Consider the following 23727-nt stretch of genomic DNA (forward strand, 5'->3'; position numbering starts at 1 on the left):
TGAAGCAAAAATGTGCCGTGACCTGGCAGACTGGCTGGTCTGTGGAAGATGGATTGGGGTGGGGATGGGGGGTAGGCCACTAGATGGTTCTTATGGAATCCTACAGGAACGTCCTAGACCATGGTGGTGGCAGTGACTTTCTTTTTTCCGAATGTGGGTCACCTTTCCAAGGGACACGCACGTTTGGGGGACCTGCTACAATTGGAGAAAGGAAGTCCCTTTCCCCAACAAAGTAATTTGAGGCCTCATGGATTACAATGGACATCTTATGAGAGCAAGAAGACTTGTAAGAACTAACCTCCGTCTTGCCCTTCCCTTTTTGTTCCTTATTAGTCAGGATTGTTTCTATAGCAAATGTCAAAGACACAACTCAAATTGGCTTAAACAAAAAGGAACGGTATTGGCTCAGGTAGTTGAAAAGTCCAGGGACAGCACTAGCTTCAGGCAGAGTTGGGTCTGGGTACTCAAGTGTCATCTCTCTCCACCTCTAGGCTCTGCCTTCCAATGTACAAGCTTCATTGTCAGGCAGGCTCTCCCAGCACAGAGGCCAAGATGGCCCCAGCGATTCCAGGCTTGCCAGCCATGGTAGGACGAGAACCAGCTGTCCCAATAGTTCCATGCCCTCTCTCTTTGTCTTGGGTCATGTGACCATCCCTGAGCCAATCACAGCAGCCAGGGAAAGGAACATATTCATTGGCCAGGCTGGGTCACACATTTACCTTGGGAGCCAAGGTGGGTGAGTCAGCCCCGCTTGAACCAGGGGGACTGAGATTGAGGGAGGATATAGTTCTCTATGCTGTACAGTAGGTCCTTTTTAAGTCAATCCGCCCGATTGGATAATTGATGAAGCACTGAGCCATGTGGGCCCTGCTGTGATGAGAGGCGCGGTTTCTCTCATCACCCCCGCCCCAGCTGTGTGGTCCCCTGCCATCCTCTGTCCTCCCCATTAAGCTCCAGCGCCTGGCTTCCTGCTCCCGCCTGGCATGCTTCCCCTGCTGGGTCCCTCTGCCTGGATGTCCTCACAGCACCCCGGCCCTGTCCCTTCAGGTCTCTGCTCATGTGGCACCTTCTCAGTGAGAACTTCCCTGACTGTCCATATGAAATAGCAGCTTCTCCCCACATTATCTGCAAGACTTTTCTCTATGGCTCTTAACATCATCGGACACATACAGGGTGTGTTTATTTGCTCTTCATTCCTTCTCTATTCCCACCCCACCGCCACCCCTAGACTAAGCTCTAACCTAACCCAGGGCAGGGTCTTTGCCTGAGTTGTTTCCTCTGTGGCCCAGTGCCTAGAACCAGCATACAGTAGGCACTCAATAAATGTGTGTGGAATTAATCCAACCCCGGCGGAGTCCTCCGGGCTGCACTCCCGTTCTTGCCCGTCCCTCCCCTCCGTCCCTGCCAGCTGCATCTTTATAAAATACGTGTTTTCCCCTGGCTCCTCCACTCTGCCAGGGGCCCCCCAAGCTTTTAGGATAAAGTCCAAACTCCTTAACTTCACACCGAAGGTGCTTCAGGAACCGAATCCTGCGCTCTGCTCGTCTCTGCCGTTCCTCAGCACTGGCTGCACCCTCACTCTTATTTAGCAGGGGAAAATGCTCTTTGCAATAAAGCTATTTGTGGGAATGAGACGGCACCCCTTAGTGTGGAGGATGGGTCAGAGGGGGCCAGCAGAAGACCCCAGGAGGTGGTGAGGAAGGGGCTGGAGCATGTCACAGGAATCTTTCTGGAGCCTCAGACACAAGCGGGCACATATAGGGCAACTCAGGCCAGGAGAAGTACCAAGCCAACTGCCGATGCTAGTATTTTCAGTTACGAGAACACAACGGATCAAGTGTTTGTTGCTACAGTCACCTACCCACTAGCAGAGCACACAAAATGAGCGGCGAAGGTGTGTAGCCAATGGTTCGACTTGGGCAGCTCCAGGTTCTGACTTGGTCCCGGGAGAGGCTTCCCTCTGAGGGTCGCTGAACTCTGTGATCGGGCTGCTCTGAGCATCACTTCAGTTTTCAGCTGCCAGCCGCGGGGGGCACAGGGCTCTGATGGCTGGGCTTCACGGCGTTTGCCCAGGACAGGGCGCAGGGACAAAAGCCCCGTAGCCGGGCAGCATCCCGGGCTCCCTGACAAGCTTTCCCTTGGCAAGGAGAGGAGTGCCAGCCAGCGGGGCTGCTGTGCCCTCTGCGGATCACGCCCAGCAAAGCCAGAGTCGAGACCCAGGTCAACTTGTCCTTGAAGTCAGGTGACAGCTCCTGTCCCCAAAGACCTACTTGCATCCGCTGATGTGTAAGGAGGCTAAAGAGGTTGAGGAAGCTGGAGTGGACAGGTGGAACGTACCCTGTCTCTCCAGATGAGGCTCGCTTATCTGTGGACCCATCGGATGCACTGGGAAGACCCGAGAGATGCTCAAAGGCAGGGAAGGGCAGTGAGGCTCCTGGGAGAGCAGTCCTGTACTGGGAGAAAGCATCATGCGCCCTGTAGACTCAATGTTGGGGCCAAAGGAACAGGGTAGAGGGGGACCCAGCTGCCCTAGCAGAGGGTTCTGCCCAGACCTGTGTACACTGAAAGAACCTAATACGTACCTTGGAAGCCTGGGCAGCTGGCTGTGGGAGCGTGACAGGGCGGACTCTTCCTCTCTGTGCGATGAGACGGGCAGCTCCCGTGGTGGGGACTCACCCCAGCGCCATGCACCAAGTTGGCAGCAGTGGGCTCGCCTCCCCTGCGGCAGGGGGGTAGGGGAGCGGCGCGGGGCTCAGCCGGCGGGAGGCAGAGATGTTGCTCGTTGCTCAGCTCAGCCCCGAGCTGAGTGGCTGGGGCATCCCGGGGCAGACAGGACTGATCTGTGGATGCGTGTAGGTGGCCAGGAGGAGTCTCAGACACCCCGGAGGAAAGAGGAACCAAGCAAGGGGCCGGACTTCCCCTGTGAATAAGGAGGCTCGGGGGTGTCAGGTGTCTAACGCCTGGGACTAAGGGTGGGGATGCCGGGACGCTTGGATTACCTTGGAGAGTAGGCAGTGCCCTCTCCAGGGAGCGCTGGGGTTGGTGGAAGGGGCCAGGACCCTTCGCTGCAGCCTCTGGTCACCTCAGACAGCGGCAGAGGCGGGCTGGCCTTGGACTTGGTGAGTCTGGGAAGATGCGCCCACATCAGTCATCTGACTTCCCCTCTTCCTTCGTGATCTTGGGGGAGAAAACCAGTTTTAAGAGGGAAGTTACTCTTCTTTCCTCAATTGAGGACTTGAAAGATTTTTTTGAAAAGAGTTATGATTTAAAAACTTATCAGCTTGTTACATGCCTCCTGTTTCTGCTTCCATACTCCCACCTGTGTTTTTCAGAGAGCATTGGACACAGAGCCCAAAAGTTGCAGAGCAGGCAAATAGCCAAGTGGGTTGTTCCTCCAGCGATCGTTGGGCAAAAACCCATTCGCTCATTGTCTACGTCCACTGGGCAGCCACCTGTGTGTTGCGCTGCAGGAAAAGACAAAGGGGTTTACATAGAGGCTGCCCCCAAGGAGCCTTCCGCCCAGTGTGGAAAACGTTGAGGAGCTCCAAAGAGAGAAGGAGATAGTTCAAAGAAAGATTTGATCATTAAGCTGTGAACGCAGAGGAAGAAGCAATCGCTATAGACTTTAGGGCCAGAGGGAATTCCTCAGGGGGATTAGAAATGGAATCTTAAAACAAACTGTCAATTTCCAAAGGTCAGACATGGCAGCTGGGAGGACCGTGGCAGAGAAAGAATGTTTATATCAAGGAAGCAACAGAGCATGCGCGAGTCCATTGGGGGGCCAGTAGGAGGTTCGTGTAACAGTCTGGGACCAAGAATGGATCTGCCTTCTGGGTACTGTTTCCTTCTCCCCATTCACCACCTTTTTAACATCCCCCCTCACCCCACAGGTGTCGTGTCTTCATCCGTGGAATCCCCCCAGAGAAGTGGTCATTTAATACTGGGGTGTGTCCACAAGTCATCTCTTATTTATTTATTTCTAGCTCCTTCCTCTTCCCTTTCGGGAGCTCTGTTTTTTTTTTTTTTTTTTTTTTTTTTGCGGTACGCGGGCCTCTCACTGTTGTGGCCTCTCCCGTTGCGGAGCACAGGCTCCGGACGCACAGGCCCAGCGGCCGTGGCTCACGGGCCTGGGAGCTCTGTTTTGCTTCAACGTTAGGCAAAGGCCAAGCCCTCGTGGAATAAAACAAGGAACCAAATTGCCAACCGAAAGGACTTCCTCCCACCTTCCCCCTCCACCCTGTCTGTACTCTTTCTAATAAGAAAGCTTCCTATTTCAGGACCCAAGACTCTGGCCTGCTGTGTCTGCCACCCTTCACATTATCCAGGCAGGACTTTTTGCCCAGAGCCCAGGGTGGGGCTTCCATTAAGTCATATTTGTGTTTCTTCCCCCACTACAAAAACACATTGCACCACTGGGCGCGAGCTCCCTATGTAAAGTCCTCTAGGTCAAGCTTTTGCGGAAGCATCTCTTGTTTTGCGGTACCTCTCAGGGCATGGCATAGTGCTACAAATCTGTCCGTGAAAGAGGTTAGAAATCCCATTTAGTGAGTGAGGCTGGCGATCGGCTGCATCAGGCAGTGAACAGAAACCAGACAGGGATGATGGTGATAAACTGACATTATGGCATCTTACGGCCCGGCGGACCACTCACTGTGTCACACACGTGGCATGCATCTTTCCATCCCATCCAGGAGTCCCAGAAGGCAGCTGGAAGGATTCCCCCATTTTACAGCTGAGGAAACAGAGCCTTGGACTGTTAAATGAATGGACAAGTTCATACATGGCTCTTTTTTTTCAAAAAATTTTTAAAAATTATTTATTTATTTATGTCTGCACCAGGTCTTAGTTGTGGCACAAGGGATCTTCATTGTGGCATGCAGGATCTTTAGTTGCAGCATGCGGACTCTTAGGTGCGGCATGCATGCGGGATCTAGTTCCCCGACCAGGGATGGAACCGGGGCCCCCTGCATTGGGGGCGCAGAGTCTTACCCACTGGACCGCCGGGGAAGTCCCCACACAGGGCTCTTAAGTGGGAGATCTGAGACTTAAACTTGGATCTTGTGACGCAGCCTGCATGCTTAGCCAATGAGCCGTCAAGTATTCATGAGTGACACTTAACTGGTGGTTGACAAATGTCTCTGGACTGAATTGACCCTCTGAACTAGTGGCTCTCAAACTTGAGCAACGTCAGAATCACTGGAGGGCTTGTTACAACACAGGTGGCTGAGCCCACCCCCAGCGGCTGAGTCAGTAAGTCAGTAGGTCTGGAGTGGGACTGAGAATCTGCGTTTCTAACAGGTGGAGTCAGGGACGCCACCATAAGAACCGTTGCTCCTAACCGTCTCGAAGCTCTAGTTTGCTCTTCTAAACCCCTCTGAGTATTGAGGCTCTAAATCGCAAGTTTCTACAGTGATGGAAATGTTCCAGGTCTGCGCGCCCAACGTGGTAGCCACGAGCTACCAATGGCGATCGAGCTTTTAAAATGTGCCTAGTGAGACCGAGGCACTGAGTTTTTAATTGTATCTGATTTGAATTAAATGTAAGTGTCCATAGCCACGAGTGACTAGCAGCTACTGTATTGGACAGCACAGCTCTAAGCAAAAGGGCAAGTTAGATATGTCATTGTTGCTAAACTGTTTACTCCAGGGTTTAACCTCAAGCGAGTCAATGAGAAACTCTTCCTTAGGAAACATCTGGTTTGCTGGGAGGGTCAGGCTCATCATTTAGACTGCGATGCCTGATGCCTAGGGCGATGGGACCGGGGGATCTCTTTGGGGGCAGGGTTCTTACCTTCCTTTTCCACCAGGACCAGCACAGTGCCCACTCATGGGATGCTAAGACTACGTGTGTTGCATGAACAGGAGGGAAGACTGGTTTCAGAGCTGCCTTCCTCCCAGCTGCAATGGGTGAAGGCTTTGACGCTCCCAGCCCTGGTAGCTGATTCAGTGATGAGACGAGAGATTTGGATTTGATAGCACAGCAGGACCTGACAGGATTTGTTCAGATATGCTTGGGGATGGGAGTGGTCCGTGATGGTGAATTTCTCATATCACAGGGAACTGCAGTGTCTCTCCTCCTTGGCTTTGCAGGTGGCTTCCCACTGGGGATTTCCCCTATCAAAGGAGGTATTTTGTTTGGGGAAGATAATTTAAGACTCTATGGAAGTATAAAGTGTTCCTGAGGCTATCCAAACTGTGACTTAAACCCTCAGTTGAAATCGGGGCAGGAACAGATGGGCCCAGTCTTCCCCCCCTTTCCCTGTCCTCCCAGGCAAGCAGGGTGGCAGGGAAGGCGACACATGTCCCATATTTTGGAGTCAGATGGCAATTTTCCTATCCATTTACTGCTCCTGATCATGAGCAACAATCTTCTGCACTGTGGGCCTCAGTTTGCCCATCTGTAAAATGGGGAGGGTGGGATTGCATGAGATCCTTGCTACTCAAAGCATGGCCCACCGCCCAGCAGCAGCAGCCTCACCTGAGAGCTGGTTGGAAATGCAGAATCAGACCCCACCCCAGACCTGTGGGATGGGAATCTGCATTTTAACAAGTTCCCCCACATGGTTCAGGTGCACAGCCAAGGGCTGGCTGGAAAGGGTCTCCGATTCCCATCAACTCCTGCATTCTGTGAGCCTGACGCTAACTGGCAAGTGGCTTAGTCTTGAGGAATTAGAAGCCCAGTTTCTGGAGAAGAGACCAGGTTTTGGAATGTCCCTGGTCTTTGGGGAAGGTTTTTGATCTTTGCAGCAATGAGAGAGGTCGGGGCAGGTATGTTTCCAAAAGAAAGGAGTCGCTCATGCCAGCGGAGCACCTATCACGGGGTACCCTGGGAGATGCTCTGATTTGCAGAAAACAAGGGTCTTCTAAATGCTTGTCTCTGAGGAGGGGGGTGGGGTCCCTGTCCCTGGGGTCCCCAGCATAGCAGCCTCACACTGAGAAAGGGCTCAGGGCTGCCAGCGTTCTCCAGACTTGGGACGCTTCCTGTGTTTCTCTGTGATCCAGAAGGATGCTTGGGCTGCCCTGTCTCCTGCCTCCTCCTTCTCCCTGGGGATGCTGCGTCAGGACCAGGTGACCTTTCTCTTCCGGGGGGAGCTGGGCCTGGGCTGGGATGTGTGGCCGGCAGACCAGAGAGTTGGCTGCCCACTGCTTGGTTCAGGAGAGGAGGCGGGGGGGGCCCTGCTAGGGAATGTTATGGAGGGGGTTCTGCAATTCATCAGGGGAGCTTTCTGTCGAGAGGGAACGAGCTCCTGGGGCTCTGCCTTCCTGTTTCCGTGGTTTCTGGTAGCCACTGAGGTGGACCTGTGGTTTCCTATCCAGAGAAGGATCTGAGTCGAGCCTGTGCAGGTGAACCCAGCCTGCACCAGCCCCGTTGGGCCCTCCAGGAACCACGGCATGGATTTTAGGGCCTGTGAACAAGAAACCTAGGTCATAGTGAAAGGGAACACCAATGCTTTCCTGACTGCAAGAGAGCTGGAGGGAGATTCTCGCCAGCTTCCCCAAACTTCACCCCGGTTTGCTGTCAGGATCATTAATCTGTCCACACGGCTCAAATCAAACATTGCCTCCTCCCACTGTGCCCGGCCGGGAGGTAGGTGGGGGTAGTGTTATTCCTTTTTTATGAAGCGTGGACTCTGGAGCCAGACCTCCTGGGTTCAAATCCTGGATGGGCCCCCTGCTGGCTCTGTGCCCCTCAGCAGAATCCCAGGCCCCACCACACACCTACTGAATCAGAATCTGCATTCTAGCCTGCTCTCCAGGGGATGTCTGCGTGCAATAAAGTTGGAGAAGTGCTAGCTGGGTTCTCCTCTCACTATCCTACCAGCTCCTACATTCTCTTAGTTTGCGATGACATTGCAAATCATTTAATCTTTAGGAATTGGAAGCACAGTTTCCGAAGGAGAGAGCAGGCTTTGAACTTTGCCACCTGCTAGCTGTGTACCCTGGCTACCAAAAGAAAGGTGACACTTTGTGCCTCAGTTTCCCCATCCGTAAACTAGGGATTAATAACGACACCGAGCTACGAAAGACTAAATTAGCCAGTAGACGAAAAGCATAAAGCAGCGCCTGACACCTAGAAAAGGCTGTGTTAGCGTTTGCTATGATTATCATTATTGGCATTGCTGGTGAGAAAGCCGCGAGCTTCAGACAGATTAACGAATTTACTCAAGGATGCCGTGTTAGCTTCCTGGGGCTACCGTAACAGAGTACCGCAGGCTGGGTGGCTTAAACGACAGAAATGTATTTTCTCCGTGTTCTGGAGGCCAGAAGTCCAAGATCAAAGTTTCAGCGGGTTTGGCTTCTCTGAGGCCTCTCTCCTTGCCTTGCAGGTGGCATCTTCCTCCAGCATCCTCACGTGGTCTTTCCTCCGTGTGTCTGTGTCCTGCTCTCCTCTTCTTATAAGGACACCAGTCATACTGCATTAGGACTCACCCACATAACTTCATTTTACCTTCATTTCCTCTGTCAAGGCCCCTTCTCCAGATACAGTCCCAGGCTGAGGGACTGGGGGTTAAGACTTCAGCATATGACTCTTGAGGGAACACAGTTCAGCCCGTAACAGGTTCAAGCATTAAGTGGCATAAAAGTCAATCAAACTATGTCTCAGAGATTTCAAGAGGGTGTGGTTGTTCCAAAGCCCCCTCTGTCTCAGCAGGAGACAGAGTGGCCCATATACACGTGTGTCATCATAAGGGAAGTGTCCAGATCCATTAGGCTGAAATCAAATCTTTCCCCTGACCTCCACTCAGTGAGGCAAAGAGGGAATGTCCAGACTGTTCTGTCTGGACAGTGGTACCATCTCTTTTATCTCCCTTTGCCCAGGAAGTGAGCAGCTGGTCATTTTGGAATATAGTGCCTAGTGTTCCTGCCTCTCTCTCCTCTTGACAGTAGGATATTCCGGGCTTGGGGGTGGGGGGCAGGATTCATATCTGATTCTTTTCTGTACCACTCACAGGACATAATCTGGAGACCAAGATAGATGAGCTGGTGTTTTTAGAGCCAGCCGATCTCAGCTGAGCCGCCTAACAGTCACTCCCGGTTATGGGTAGTATTATTGTTCCCATTTAAAAAATGAGAAGGCTAAGGCCCAGAGAGTTTGAGTGACTTGTCTAAGGTCACACAGCTGGTGAGGGCCGGAGTTGGAACTCTGACCAGGTTCTCAGCTCCATCTCCCAGGCTCTTTCACCCATCGTGCTGTGTATCCTTCAGAACAGCAGCTCCCACAGCTTGAGCACCGACCACCGGTCAGGCCCAGAGCTTTACGATCTTTCTATAGAGCATCTCGTTTGATCCTCACAGTGACCTTGGAATTTAAGATGCATTATTTCAGTTTTTTTTTAAATTTATTTATTTTTGGCTGTGTCGGGTGCTCGCTGCTGCGCGTGGGCTTTCCCTAGTTGCGGCGAGCGGGGGCTACTCTTTGTTGCGGTGCGTAGGCTTCAGTTGTTGTGGCACGCAGCCTCCAGTAGTTGTGGCACGTGGGCTCAGTAGTTGTGGCACGCGGGCTCAAGAGCGCAGGCTCAGTAGTTTCGGCACACGGGCTTAGCTGCTCCGCAGCATGTGGGATCTTCCCGGACCAGGGCTCGAACCCGTGTCCCCTGCATTAGCAGGCGGATTCTCAACCACTGCGCCACCAGGGAAGTCCCAATTATTTCAGTTTTATGGATTAAAAAGGCGAGGCCCAAGTGGTCACACGGTTTTCCCCGATGTGAACTGAATGGCTGGGATAGAAGACTCTGGAGCCTGTGCTCCTGGTCACCACAGTGTCCTGCTGGTCTGAGCCGGGCCTCGTCTAGGTTTGCATGAAATGAGAATTGCCTTAGTGCGGGTGTGACAGGGAGAGTGACGGCTGTTACTGTGCTGTCTCCTACCCCAAACTGGCTTCCGGATCACCCTGCAGTCCATCTCACCCCCGGCCTCAGACCTTACACTGACCCTCCCCACTACCCCCTACTCCCTTTCTTTCTTTCTTTTTTTTCACATCTTTATTGGAGTATAATTGCTTTACAATGGTGTGTTAGTTTCTGCTGTATAATAAAGTGAATCAGCTATACGTATACATATATCCCCGTATCCCCTCCCTCTTGCGTCTCCCTCCCACCCTCCCTATCCCACCCCTCTAGGTGGACCCCAGGCTTATCTCCCTGTGCTCTGGGGCTTCTTCCCACTAGCTATCTCTTTACATTTGGTAGTTAATGATAATCCCTGAAAAAAGTTCTGGCTTCTGCAGGCATGGAGAACCCACATCCCCCTGGGGTCGGGGATGCCAGGGGGCATGTACTTGCTAACGCTGCTGCCCCAGAGATGTAGGGGCCTCTCTGGAGGCTTGAATAACACCAGCGCTCCTTTCTCTCTGCAGGTGACAGGTCCTACCCCAGGGCAGCTGAAGGAAGAGCAAAGCCCCAGCCCCTGGTGTGTGATGGCAGCAGCGAGGAGACCCGGAGACAGAGGGTAGCAGGCGACGCCTCTTGTCCCTGCTTTTCCTCCTGCCCCTCCACGCCCCTGGGAGGCCTGGCAGACACGGCGTGGAGCTGCAGCTGGACGGGAAGGTGCTGAGCTCCTGGAAAACTAGCTTGTTCTTCCGAAGCCTCGTGGAGTATCCCGCAGTGCCGGCCCTTCCTCTTCCAAATGGCTGCCAGAGGGGTTCACCGCACCCTGTAAGGAAGAGGCCAGCTCAGGACCATTGGGACCCAGCAAGGGCAGCCTTCAGCCAGCCTCCAGCCAGCCTCCAGCCAGCAGCTTCCTGCGGAGCCTTCTAGCATCGTTAGCCAACCATGCACGCTTCGCAGGCCTTCAGCAGCTGGGAACCCTTTCAAGACTGTATGTTGCCAGCTGGAGAAGCCGAACCCTGACTCGTGTTGCCAGAGAGCTTTTAGTGGCCAGCTGAGAAAGCTGTCCTCTCTTGGTGAAGAATTCCCAAGTGAAAGTTGAGAAGCTTTGGGATTCACAGCAACAGAAGATTTCTCGAGGTTTCTGTACTCAGGCCCTGGAAGCCACTCACGGAGGACCACCCCCAGCAATGTAGGGTCGCGACCTCTTTGGAGCAGGGGGACCTCTCTGTATCCAGTGGCACTCAGGTCTCTCTCTTGAATGTTGGGGAAAAGAGGTTTTGAGCATTATCCTGCCAGTGGGAATCGTTTTTACATCCATCCCGAAAGTGATTCCTTTTTTGTCTCTGAAATGGTCAGAAGATGTCAGGGCCACAAATTCCCTGTACTCCAGCCTTCCACTCTGCACACGGGAAGTCGAGGCCCAGAGAAGGGAATGTCTGGATGAGGGTCACCCAGCAGTTAAGGCGGGAGGGACGCCCGCACCCAGATTGCCCCACGCACCCGGGTACCTCCACCCTGGGTGCCGGCCACGTTCCTCTGCCAGCTCACGGCCCAAAGTTTGGGTTCCCTTCATGGAGCCCCAGGTTGATTTGGGGCTTCCCAGCAGCAAAGAGCAAACTACCTTTGGTTTTTCTAAACAGATGGAGACTCGAGACCTGGGCTCTGACTTTCCCCGAGGGCCACAAAACACTCCTGTCCCGGTGTCCCCTTCTTTTTATTGCAAAGAGCATGAAAGCAGACACTCCTCTTCTGGGGGCCATGGGAAAGGCGCCATTCCCAGATGCTGTGATGCCTGACATCAGCGGCCCTGCAGAGGCGACTAGAATGGGTCCTGTTGTTCTCGGCATATCAGGCCAGGGCCAGGCAGGGTGCCCGCCAGGAGGACACTGCGGGCATTGACGCTGCGAGTATGGTTTCCTCCCTCCCCCGGCCTCCCCGGCGCACCTGTGCGGGAAGGACCAGGCGCAGGGCCAGGGTGCTCTGTTTCAGACCCTCTTGCCGAGCTCACACAAAGTGCTTCACCAGGAGCTGAAAGGTCAGAGATGATCAGATTTGTCCCTGAGCTCGTTCAAAGGGAGGAGCCTGTGTGGGATGAGAGAGATTTCTTTCTCCGCGTGGGAGAATATCTGTTTGTTTCCAGGCATGACTACAGTCATGCTCTGGGGAGGACCTGGGGATGTGGGCATGGAAGCTGGAGCTGGTCACTCCCCAAGCCCCTCCTTAAGCACTCTTGTGCGGCACACAGGACTTGAAGACAGAGACGTTTCTCCAAGGGCCTTATATTATGAAAGGGGAATGGGCATTATATTATGAAAGGGGAACATTTTTTAAAGTTCCTGTCTTGAGGTTTATCTAGACAGGTTCCCGTATTCACCTTCTATCTGAGTACAAGGGGGAGAAAAGTGGCTTTCGTAAAAGAGGAATGTAATAAAATTCATTTAATTCTGTCACACATAAAAATAAATTCACAGTCTAGGGCTGTTTCAGTTCTCCACAGGGTCCGAGCCTAGGTTCTTACTCTCTGCATTGTCATCTTCTGCACATGGCTCCCATTACAAGGCCAAAGATAGCTGCTGAAGATCCAGGCATCATATCCATATTCCAGCCAGCAGGAAAGAGGGAAGAAAGCCTTCCTGCTTTCCCTAAGGACATATCCTGGAATTCACACACTGTACTTTTACTCCATTGGCCAGAACTTAATTCCGAGATCACAACTAACGTAAGAGAGACTGGAGAAGGTAGCCTTTATTCTAGGTGGCTGTGTGCCCAGATAAAAACCCAGGGGTTCTCTTCCAGGGAAAAATGGATATTAGGAGACAATTAGCTATCTCTGCCCTGCCTTCCTCTTGGATGGGTAATATTAGAAGGGTTTATAACACACAGGCATCATATTTAGGATCTCAATAGTATCATCAAGACTTGTTTTAGAAGCACAGACTGATATTAGAAATCAGCTATAGTCCACATCCTCGTTTTTCAGATTAGGAAACTGAATCCCAGAGAGGTTAATCAGATCAGCTGAGATCACACAGCAAGTTGGTGGCATCTATTTTCCAGCTCATGTTCAGTGGGAATATTTTTTGTTTTTCTCTGTTTTTAACTTAAGGGGAAAAAAAAGCCCTTCATTCTGGAGGGTAGTGAGCTCGAGCGCCAAGGATGAAATTCCATCCATCACCGGGTCTCTGAGCTGCAGGACACAGGCGGGACAGTGACAGGGCTTTCATGCCCTGATCTGCCCAGCCCTGAGTCATGGCAGCTGAGGACTTTGCATTGGCCGGCTGGAGTATGCCCATACTGGCGCGACCTCTGCGTGTGCGTGTGGCCCTGTCTCTGTGTGTGTGTCTGCCCCACAAACCGACTCCAGCCTGGGGAGGCTGCAGGTCTGACTCAGTGTGCTTTTTTATTTCAGGGAGCGCTCTGCCAGAATGAGAGCGGCTCACGGTCCGGATGTCTCCTTTAAGGTGCTGCTGACAATCGGCTGTTTCGCCCTGGCCCGCTTTCCCGGCGCCGCATCCACAGGTGAGCCCCTGCAGAGCAGTTGGACCTCTGCATCTCCACGAGGAAGGCCAGGAGAAGGAGCCGCAGGGTGGGGTCGGGGTGGCTGGGCTCTGGCCTGCCCCTGCTAACTCTCTGATCCTGGGCACGTCTTATCCTGGTCTTCAGTTTCGTCATCCACAAAATGAGGGGGTTAGACTAGGCTCAGGGGTTACAAACTCAGTGTCTACAGGAACCAGGCACATGACACAAAGCAGTGAAGCTGGCCAGGTAGAGATGTGGTCACCTGGGGAGTTCACGCCCCTCTTCAGGGACACCCACTTCTCAGTCCCGGCCAGTTGCTGCCACATGGGGGAGCCGGGGCCCCTGTTGCAAGACCTATTGAATTTTTAAGAGAAGTCAGAAATCTAGACTTTCAGGTAAAAGCTTTCTACTTGTTAAAGGATGGCAACCAATTGAGATTTTACCAAACACTCGGGGTGGTGGTGGAGCAGAGCAAAAAAACGCATATCTGCCAGCCGGCCTGCCGCCTCCGAGCCACGTGGTCTCAGTGTTCCCTTCCTGCTTTGCCGTCATAAGATCTGGGCGCATTGAAGCACCTTGTTAGCCGTGATGCTCTAGGTGAGGTTTAGATCTCTCTTTCTGGTCTCGATATCGTCAGCCTTTCCCTTGAGTGATTTTGAATTAAAATCCAGAAGCACTAGGCAAGTTTGCGCGGGCTCCAAAAAGAGGAAACATCAAATAAACCAAGCTTGGGGTGGAAGTTGAGAGATGGGGACCATTTAAAACTTTTCAATAGAGGTTGAGTAATAATACCATCACCGTGGATTGCTTTTAAAAAAATGCTATTATTATCACTTGAGCTGAGTGCTTTTCTACAATAAGAATAAAGGACCTTACATTGTATTCTATCTTGTCTTTCTCAACCCACTGGTGCAAGGAAGTAATCTCTAATCATAACTAGTGAAATCCCTTCAATGTGATTCCTTGTAGAATCTTTCTGGTCCTTAGGGGACATAGCAGGCAAGCACTATTTTCACTCTCAGTGCAACAATTGTCAATATTGCCTGAATTCACTCATTTAGTCCTTCCATCATTTATTCAGTTAATAACCACCAAGGGGGCACTGACCCTGTGCCAGGAACTGGGTTTAGGGTTCTCTTTTAAGGTGAATCACCTTGCGGCCTTGGGGAGGTCTCTGGGTATTTCCTCTTACATCCTGGGTCTCTCTCTTCTGTTTGACTATAAACCATTCGGAAAGGAGGCTGTGCCTTTGATTCCCTCTTGCTTTTCTCTGACGTCAGAGGGATGCAGAAGCCAACCCCCTGCCATTCATGCTCCGAGTAGGGCTTGCGTCCACTCTGAATCCCACTTCCTGCAGCCCCTCCTGGGAAGGGTGGCTGCTGTGGTGATATCTCAGCAAAGGCCTTGACCGTTGCCAGCTACTCACTGATTCCTACAGATGAAGAGCCACTGAAACCCACTTTTACCAAGAGCAAAATCTCCATCTCCAGCGAAGGGGCGTTCATCCACGGCCAGTCTTGTAACTGCTGTGCTTATGTTGTGGGGTCAGAGCTGCTGGAGCTCTGGGAATTGTGCTCCCGATGACAGGAGAGCCTACGAGTGTCAGGCTGACCGCTTCCAAACCTGGATGCAAAGACTGATGCAAACACGTGCAGTTGGAGAATAAAGGGGCAGTTGGGATTCTCCTAGGAGATGTGGCTGGTGAGACCCCGTGGAGTTGGAACGATTCCTTCTCGGCACGCTTACGGCTCCACGCCTGGATCTCTGGGCTCGCCAGTCGCCACATGCATTCCCCGCACGGCTGAGGAGTCACCACCTTGGAAACAGACACTCCAGGTCCAGGACTAGGTGGAGGGCAGCCCAGGGCCTCTGACTGACCTCTGCTGAAAGCCAGCCAAGCACTTGACCCATCTGAAGGCAAACCCAGGGGTGGGCATTGGCCCTCAGGAGCCCCTCAGCTGGACGGAGGCTCCAGAGCCCTCGTGATCATCCTTGGCTACTGAGGGCCCAGGCAGAGGCCCCCAGCCCCCACCACTACCTCGGCCCGTCCTGGCAGCTTGCTGGCAACCCTGCTCTTACATTAAAATGAAAACTCCACGGATGAGTAAATGCCACATTTTTTCATTGTTTTGCCACTATTTGAGTCCCATGGGGTTTACAGAATCTTGGAAGAGCTGCTTTAGCAAAACTCCAAAACAAAGTGAAATTCTCTTCCTAATGAAAACGATCCAAACCCTGAGTTCGGGCTGACAGTGAGGCAGACGGGGCATAAAGGAGGGTGTTAGGGAGCATGGGAGGGGACGGTGGGGAGGGAGACTCAGGAAACACGCACCAAGTGCCTGCCCTGCGCCTTGCAGAGAAGAGAAGGGCCAGCCGCTGCTTTCAGATGGGCCGGGCCGATGATGCGATGGGGGCTTCCGGAGTCCACATCTGGCAATGCTGAGTAGATAAAGGAGCAGCGCCCTTCCAGTTCTCTTGAAATATATAAACGTGGGATCTTACCCTAGAGACAGCCGCATCGAAGTCGAGTCACATTGAGAACTGACATGCTAGTAATTGTACTGAAGCCAGAATTCCTTCTGGGGTCCCACCCAATGTCGTGGATATTGTCCACTGCACCCACCTGGCTCAAGAGACATGGCTTCCCTTAGTGGCCCTTGCTCGGTGCCCAAGGGTGGAATTTGCATCCATTCCTTCCAGTACCTTCCCCAGGGTCTTCACCATCTGAAACCTTGCCCCCGCCATGGGTTTACTACACCTCACCTTCCTTCTCCATCCCGCTCCAGTTATTTAAAATCTACTATTTGGGCTTCCCTGGTGGCGCAGTGGTTGAGAGTCTGCCTGCCGATGCAGGGGACACGGGTTCGTGCCCCGGTCCGGGAGGATCCCACGTGCCGCAGAGCGGCTGGGCCCGTGAGCCGTGGCCGCTGAGCCTGCGCGTCCGGAGCCTGTGCTCCGCAACGGGAGAGGCCACAACAGTGAGAGGCCCGCGGACTGCAAAAAAAAAACAACTACTATTTCATGCTTGCTCACAACTTTCTAGTGAGAGAAAAAAAGGAGGGCATTGGGGCTCCATCTCTGAGGCAAGCCATTCTCATTTTGTTTTGCCTGTTGCCTCTTCCTGTTCCTTTCCCTCTGGGTTTTTCCCTGCTGTCCAGGGAGATTTTCCCAGTTTCTGAGACAGTCCTCCTCTGTTCACCATACATGGTACCCCACTGGGGTACAGAGCCTTCTTAGCCATAGGAGGAGAGACTCCTCCCACTGCTTCTACTTGCGTCGGGGAGAAGTCTGCAACACCCACCATGGGGGCTTTGAGTTCAACTAAACATTCAGACTCATGAGGCTACCACAGGCCATGCCTGGCATCAGGATAACTTCAGAGGGCCTGGGACAGAAACACCGCCCACCATCAGAGCAGTGTCAGGCGTTTCTCTTCCATGAGAGTGGTCTTGGAAGCATTCTACAAGCCTCCAGAAGCTATCTTCTTTTGTTCCCCAGATGACAGCTCCTTAGGTGAGAGGGAACAAGACTGTGATTGGACAGGTGTGGGTATTGCCCCGTCAGAGCTAGTATCTCTTATAGCAACTCCATAGATGTAACTTTCAGAGTTGCTGTGTGGGATTTGCCCAATTACGAGAGTCCCTGCACTCAGGGAAACCTCCAAGCAAGACATCTCCACCAGGATCATTATAAATTTTGCATAGCTCCTCCCAGTTTAGATGCCATTTACTAATCAGGGGTCACTTTTGTTATAAGATGTTGTTTGGTAACATGCTTTATAGAATACCATCTTTCTCAGGCTTCCAGGGAAACAGAGAAAATTAACTAAAAGTCAAATTCTCAGGCAGAAGGGGAAAAGGCTTTGCCAACTTTTTAAACAATGCTTTCCAGGGGAAAGGATGCCTTGGAATACAAATAATCTGGGTAAATCATTGCCTAACTTTAGATCTTGGAATGTCTTGAGGAGTCATCTGGTCTACCCTTCATTCTATAAAGGGAAAAACTGAGTCCAGAAAAAGGAAGTGACTTGTTCACAGATAAAGGATGAACTAATGAAGGACATTCGACTAAATCTCAGGCCTCCTGGCTCCTATATCAGGGGTTCTCTTTGCTTTCTAGGGCCCTGCTTTGAGCTCTAGTAGGGAGAAGGCAAGGGCCATGAAAATGCATGATAGACTCCCCACCCCACCCTGCTTGTGGTCTGTGGCAGTCCTTGCTCGGGGACGTTGGTGGGTGGTAGCAGTGACACCTCTCTGTCCTTTGCAGCGGCAGCTGAGTGCCCTGATCAGTGGCCTGAGCTGCAGCCCTGGAACCCTGGCCATGACCCAGACTACTACGTGCACATAGGCCAGGGCAGAACACTGCTGCTTATCGCTTCTGCCACGGTCCATTCCATCCGCATCTCAGAGGGAGGTAAGCCAGTCTCCCTCCCCTGCCCCATCTCTCTCTGGTCCGCTGCCTCAGAGCCTAGCAGATGGGATGCAGGTTGCCATAACTGTAGATGGACAGAACAAACGTCACGTGCTTTGGGTTCATGTCAGAGCATCTGGTTGTCGGAGCACTGAGGAGTGGCTTGTCAGAGGTCCAATCTTAGTGAAAGAAGCATTTATAGAGGAAACTTCTTATTGGTGCTCTGAGCATTCCTGCGTATCTGACCTTCAGATGCTTGCTCGTTGAATGCAGCACAGGCAGCGATAGCAGTAAACCAAGCAGGCGTTATTTACACGTCACAAGGCAGAGAGAAAAGCAACCACCGTAAGCACAGCAAGCATAGAAGTATTGGAAAGACACGCCTCTTGGCCTGCCTGAGGGATGACATGAGGGGCTTAGGAGGTCTGCCCTTGCCTCTGCTGTAATCTCACCACTAAGACTTGTCTCCTAAACCTCACTCCATTCCTGCCTCTTCAGGGAAGCTAGTCATTAAAGACCAAGATGAGGCAATTGTTTTGCGTACCCGGCACATCCTGATTGACAACGGAGGAGAGCTGCATGCTGGGAGTGCCCTCTGCCCTTTCCAGGGCAATTTCAGCATCATTTTGTATGGAAGGTGGGTAGACGGCTTCCATGGGTCACATGATACTCTTGGATCTGACGGGAAGGAGGTTTTTCATGGAAGAGTGGGAGGTAAGACAGCAAGGCTTTAGTGCAAGAAAGGAATTATCATTAGGTCCTGCCAGATGGTAATCATGAACGAGACAGACAGTGGCGATTCGGGTGAGTTGGAGGAGTGCGTGAGGCATTTTATTTATTGTGGCTCAGGTCCGGACTTAAGTTACAGAAACCCCTGCCAGCCTTCCTGCTGCCTTCTAATCACGTCATGGCTGAGGGAGTCTCTGTGAATGTTTATTAATAGCCAATGATGGACAAGATAAAGAAAAATTCCATGCAGTATTTGCCTCTGGTGTGCTCCCTCTTCAAGCAATTGAGAGTTCTCAGAATCAGTAACCAAGAGTACACAAGGGTATGCAGTCCAGGTGATCCCACATCTGATATGGACCAAAATATAACATACTTAGAACTGGAAAGAAGTACCAACATGTTGACTATTGATAAGTATTTCTGCTTGGCCTGTTGGGCACATTTTGGTCTGGTGGGGGACAACCTTGGTTGCCAAGGCTATGTCTACTGACCTTGAGCAATCACCAGGTGTAACTGGGTCCAGGGTGGCCACAGTGGGAGTCAAGAGCAGTGCCGTCCCCTCTGGGCTTAGCATCCAGTAAAGAGAGGTGTCGGCCGACCATGGAGAGCTGTTCTCTCTTGTAGGGCTGATGAAGACGTTCAACCAGACCCTTACTTTGGCCTCAAGTACATCGGCGTCGACAGAGGAGGTACCCTTGAGTTGCATGGACAGAAGAAGCTCTCTTGGACATTTCTGAACAAGACTCTTCACCCCGGTGGCATGCAAGAGGGAGGTTATTTTTTCGAAAGGAGCTGGGGTCACCGTGGAGTCATTGTTCACGTCATTGACCCCAAATCAGGGACAGTCATCCATTCTGACCGGTAAGGTTTGCCCTCACGTGAACACATTCATTCATTCGACATACACTTCCTGAGCATGTGTCCTAGCCAGACGCCACTCAGGATGCTGGGAGCACAGCAGTGGGTGAAACAGACAGAAATCCAAGCTGAATTGAACAGGAACAGGCATGTTTGCACACACATACACACATGTAAGCACAGCGTAGTTTTAGGCTGTGATCATCGGTAATTAGGGGGAAGAGACATAGTGAGAGGGTAGAGGGTAGCTAGAGGAGACCACTTGGCATCACGCGGTCTGGAAAGGCCAGTGTGAACAAGCAGCATTTGAGCTGAGGACCGCTGGGTAAGGCTGAGTCAGGGAAAGAGTTTTCAAGACAGAGCGGCAAGTGCAAAGGGCCAGAGGTGAGAAAGGGCGTGATGTTCTCACAGGGAGGAAGGGCCAGCAGAGATACGGGAGGGCAGAGGGATGGAAATGAGATGCCGTAATGTCAGAGTTTTAGGCAGGGGTGGGTGTGGAGGCCTTGGAGGCCCAGTGAGGAGGTGGGTTTTATTCTTAGTGGGACGCAAAGCCACCGAAGGGCTTTAAGAAGGGTACGATCTGATTTAAAGGACCTGGCTGCTGTGTAGAGAGCGGATTGTTTGTGGAGGGCAAAAGTGAAGCCAGCAGAGGTGGTTAGGAGGTCGCCGGCGAGGACTCAGGTAGAGGCGGTGGCAACAGAAGTGGATGAACTTGAGAGATATTTCAGAGGCAGATAGGGCAAGTCTCCCGCTCCCTGTCCCTTGCCCTGGCTCAGGTATCCTGGCAGATTCTGCAGAGGGGGCTCTCCCGGGGGCTCTTGCCCTGGCCTTGCAGAGGCTGTCCCAGGCCACTCAGAGAGAAAGATCCATTAGGAAGGGCACAGCTGGAATAGGCAAGCAGAGACAGCTTTCCTGGTGCTGCCGGAGGACGGGCACGTGGAACTCCTCAGAAACAGGGCATGAGCTGTGAGCGTCCACAGGAAGGCAGCAGGGAATCAGCTGTGATACGGGACAGGGTGGGCAGAAGCACGCAGGACAGCCAACCTTGCCCTCTGGTGGGTATTAGTAACAATAATACGGTCACTGGACTTTGTGCAAAACCCTGTGTTAACCACTTTATCTGCCGTATATAACGGAATCTTCAGAAACCCCCTGTCAGGTGGGTTCTGTTGTTATACAGATGAGAACGCTGGGGTTGGGTGAAGCTAAATTTGCTCAGTCACAAGGCTGGGGAGTGTTGGAGCTGCGATTCAAACCCAGATCTGCTCAGGCCCTAAACCACTATATTGTCCCCACGGGGGCTGACAGCCACCTGCTTGGCCTGGGACGGAGCAATCCTCAGACCACAGTGTACGGAGCCAGGCTGAGCTGATGGACACAAAATCTATCAGAGAGCCTCTGCCTTCACAGGAGAGAGAACAGTCTCCTCAGTTGTGTTCTGACTCCTCGGTGCTGCTGCTTTTTTGTTTGAATTATATTATATTATATTATATTGATTTTTTTATTATTATTAACTTTTATTGGAGTATAGTTGCTTTACAATGTTGTGTTAGTTTCTGCTGTGCAGCAAAGCGAATCAGCCACAGGTACACATATATCCACACTTTTTTAGATTTCCTTCCCATTTAGGTCACTACAGAGCACTGAGTAGAGTTCCCTGTACTATACGGTAGGTTCTCATTAGTTACGTATTTTATACATAGTAGTGTATATATGTCCCAATCTCGCAGTTCATCCCACCACCCCCCTTCCCCACCTTGGTAACCATAAGTTTGTCCTCTACATCTGTGACTCTATTTCTGTTTTGCAAATAAGTTCATCTCTACCATTTTTCTAGATTCCACACGTAAGTGATATTATACGGTATTTGTTTTTCTCTTTCTGACTTACTTCACCCTGTATGACAGTCTCTAGGTCCATCCACGTCTCTGCAAATGGCACTATTTTGCTCCTTTCCGTGGCTGAGTAATATTCTGTTGTATGTAGGTACCACATCTTCTTTATCCGTTCCTCTGTCGATGGACACTTAGGTTGCTTCCACGTCCTGGCTATTGTGAATAGCGCTGCAGTGAACATCGGGGTGCAGGCATCCTTTTGAATTCTGGTTTTCTCCGGATATGGCGCTGCTTCTTACGTAGTACAGCATGGTTACTTGCAGCAGCCAACCTGAAGTTGAATTCATTACTGAACTGCATAATGAGATGTTATCCCAATAGCTGATGTGGAGGTTCCAAAGACAGGGTACCTGCTCCTTCCTAATCTCCTTCGGGTAAAGTATGAGGGCTCAGGAATCTGAGAGCTGAATGTGTGTGAGTAAGGATATTAATAAACCCTGGACACACACAGAAACGCAGGCTGTGGTCACCTGAGACCTGGCTACCTGGAGGTTACCTGCAGAAACAAGAACTTAGGTCAGCTCTTGAACGGTAGGAAGTATTTGATTGGCTGGAGAGAAGGTAAGGATGAATGAGTGAAGGCAGGAGTGGGCGTGGGGTATGACCATGGGACCCTGAGCTGTACTAGGCTCATAGCAGACGATTCCTGGGGCGGAGCACTGGAGAAGAAGGGGGCCTAGGTGGGGTCAGACCAGGTTATGGGAACAATTAAAAACCAGTTTGAGGACTCAGGAGTGTCCATACATTCCCCCCACTCCCCGTACCACCACTGTTTTCCTTTTCCCAAATCTTGGCTATTCATGCTGGTTTCTTTTTCTAGACTCGTTTTAGAATTATTTTGCTTTAAATTAAAGAATTAATTTAGAATTAAATTTGAATTAAAGAATTATTAATTCTTTCGGAATTTCCGTTGTCATTGTACAAAATGTTTTTACTTAATAAGTTCACTTTACACTTAGAGTTGGAATCATCACACAACTGGGTCTTTCCTTTGTAAATTCTTGTCACCTGTGATGTAGGTTTTTTGAGATCTGTATTTCATAGCTCTTGTACGTGGATGAGGGAGGGTTATCTTTGTCAAGTCTGAGATGATCGATTCTTGCTGTAATGAAAGCTTCTTTCTTTAAAAATCATAGCCCTTGAGATCTTTGGATGGCGTGTTAGTTGTCATACCACAGGTAGGTGCTTAGAGTTCTCTTTTTGGGCCGCTGTTAGGACTGTTAAAATCCCCTCTCTCTGCCCTTTTTAGGTTTGACACCTATAGATCCAAGAAAGAGAGTGAACGTCTGGCCCAGTATTTAAACACGGTGCCCGACGGCAGGATCCTTTCTGTTGCCGTGAATGATGAAGGCTCTCGAAACTTGGACGACGTGGCCAGGAAGGCGATGACCAGATTGGGCAGCAAACACTTCCTACACCTTGGATTTAGGTATCGCCCATCACTTCCACCTCCCCAGGGCTCCAGAACACTGAAGCATCGCTACCCGAGGCTGACTTTCCCTAACTTCCTTGCTCGTTTCCCCAGGCGACATCACCCTCAGTGGTGACCCTGGGGGGTGCAGACATGTGATCATCCTCATTGGACACGTTAGGGCTTGTTCTTAAAGGGAGCCTGGTTTTCCTTGTAAGCATATTCCACTCTTCAAGCTCCACAGGTCTCTGTGTATATGAACTCATTCATTCAATCGGCCACTTACAAAGTATTAATTGAGCATCTACTGTGTGTAAAAGCCGTGCCTCAGATGTACAGCTAATGGTCATTTTCCCTTTCTTTAGCAGCGGGGTCAGAACACGCCTGGGGGGATTGGCAGACATCTGTTTAGAGACCACATAAAGTGCATCTGCCCAGCCAGGCCCCCCGGCAGAAGGGGCCCTTTGATGTGCTCCAGGGCATGTTTTGTTTGCCTTGGATTGCAGCGTCATGCCTGACTTTGGCACGCACGCCTGTTGGCACCAAGAGGAAGCCCTTTACCCCACAGTAGCCACACCTTTGAATCGTGTTGAATCAGATCTCGGTTCCTTGGAAAGTTGAGATCATCTGTCCCGTAGCTACTGGAGATAGGGATGCACCTCCCTCCAGCTCTGTGGACCGTGGGCAAAATGGGGGCAGGCCAGAGCCTTTTCTGGGCTCTGAGCAAAGCAATTTTACTGCCTGGGCAGAGGTCCCCTGGGCAGGGACAGGACTCCGGGTTCAAGGGTGCTTTTTCTGACTGCCCATGGGCTGCTCCTTCTGGAAGGGTTTGGGCAGGAAACTCAAGAAGCCAAAGAATGACAGTGACACTTTAGAACTGTTAAAACTCCTTTGTTAACCAAAACCAAGGGTGCTGCTGTTTCACTGTGTTATAAGCCAAAAGGCCAGTTCGTTAATTTCCAATGACAGGCAGAACCACAAAGGGACTGGCTACGTAGGGCCTCAGCAGAAGAAGGTCCAAGATCTAGCGTCCGATTTGGCCTGAATTTGAGCCTGGGCTGCGCCTTCTGCTAGGT

The 23727-nt window shown here is 51.5% G+C and overlaps 1 protein-coding gene across 8 annotated transcripts in view; it reads left to right on the forward strand.

Annotated features, from left to right (window-relative positions):
• Positions 1-23727, forward strand: part of CEMIP (cell migration inducing hyaluronidase 1) — a 162791-nt gene that overhangs the window by 74953 nt on the left and 64111 nt on the right. For 6 of the 8 annotated variants that reach the window (XM_049704969.1, XM_049704982.1, XM_049704986.1 and 3 more), the window contains 6 exons: positions 10357-11864; positions 13239-13348; positions 17615-17761; positions 18257-18395; positions 19112-19348; positions 22490-22669. In XM_049704969.1, the coding sequence (XP_049560926.1) occupies positions 13255-13348; positions 17615-17761; positions 18257-18395; positions 19112-19348; positions 22490-22669 (797 nt within the window). In that variant the 5' untranslated portion in view covers positions 10357-11864; positions 13239-13254. The remainder of the gene's footprint in view (positions 1-10356; positions 11865-13238; positions 13349-17614; positions 17762-18256; positions 18396-19111; positions 19349-22489; positions 22670-23727) is intronic. The other 2 variants (XM_049704976.1, XM_049704987.1) reach the window with 2 other exon arrangements.

This window comes from Orcinus orca, chromosome 2 (assembly GCF_937001465.1).
Source record: "Orcinus orca chromosome 2, mOrcOrc1.1, whole genome shotgun sequence".
NCBI lineage: Eukaryota > Metazoa > Chordata > Mammalia > Artiodactyla > Delphinidae > Orcinus > Orcinus orca.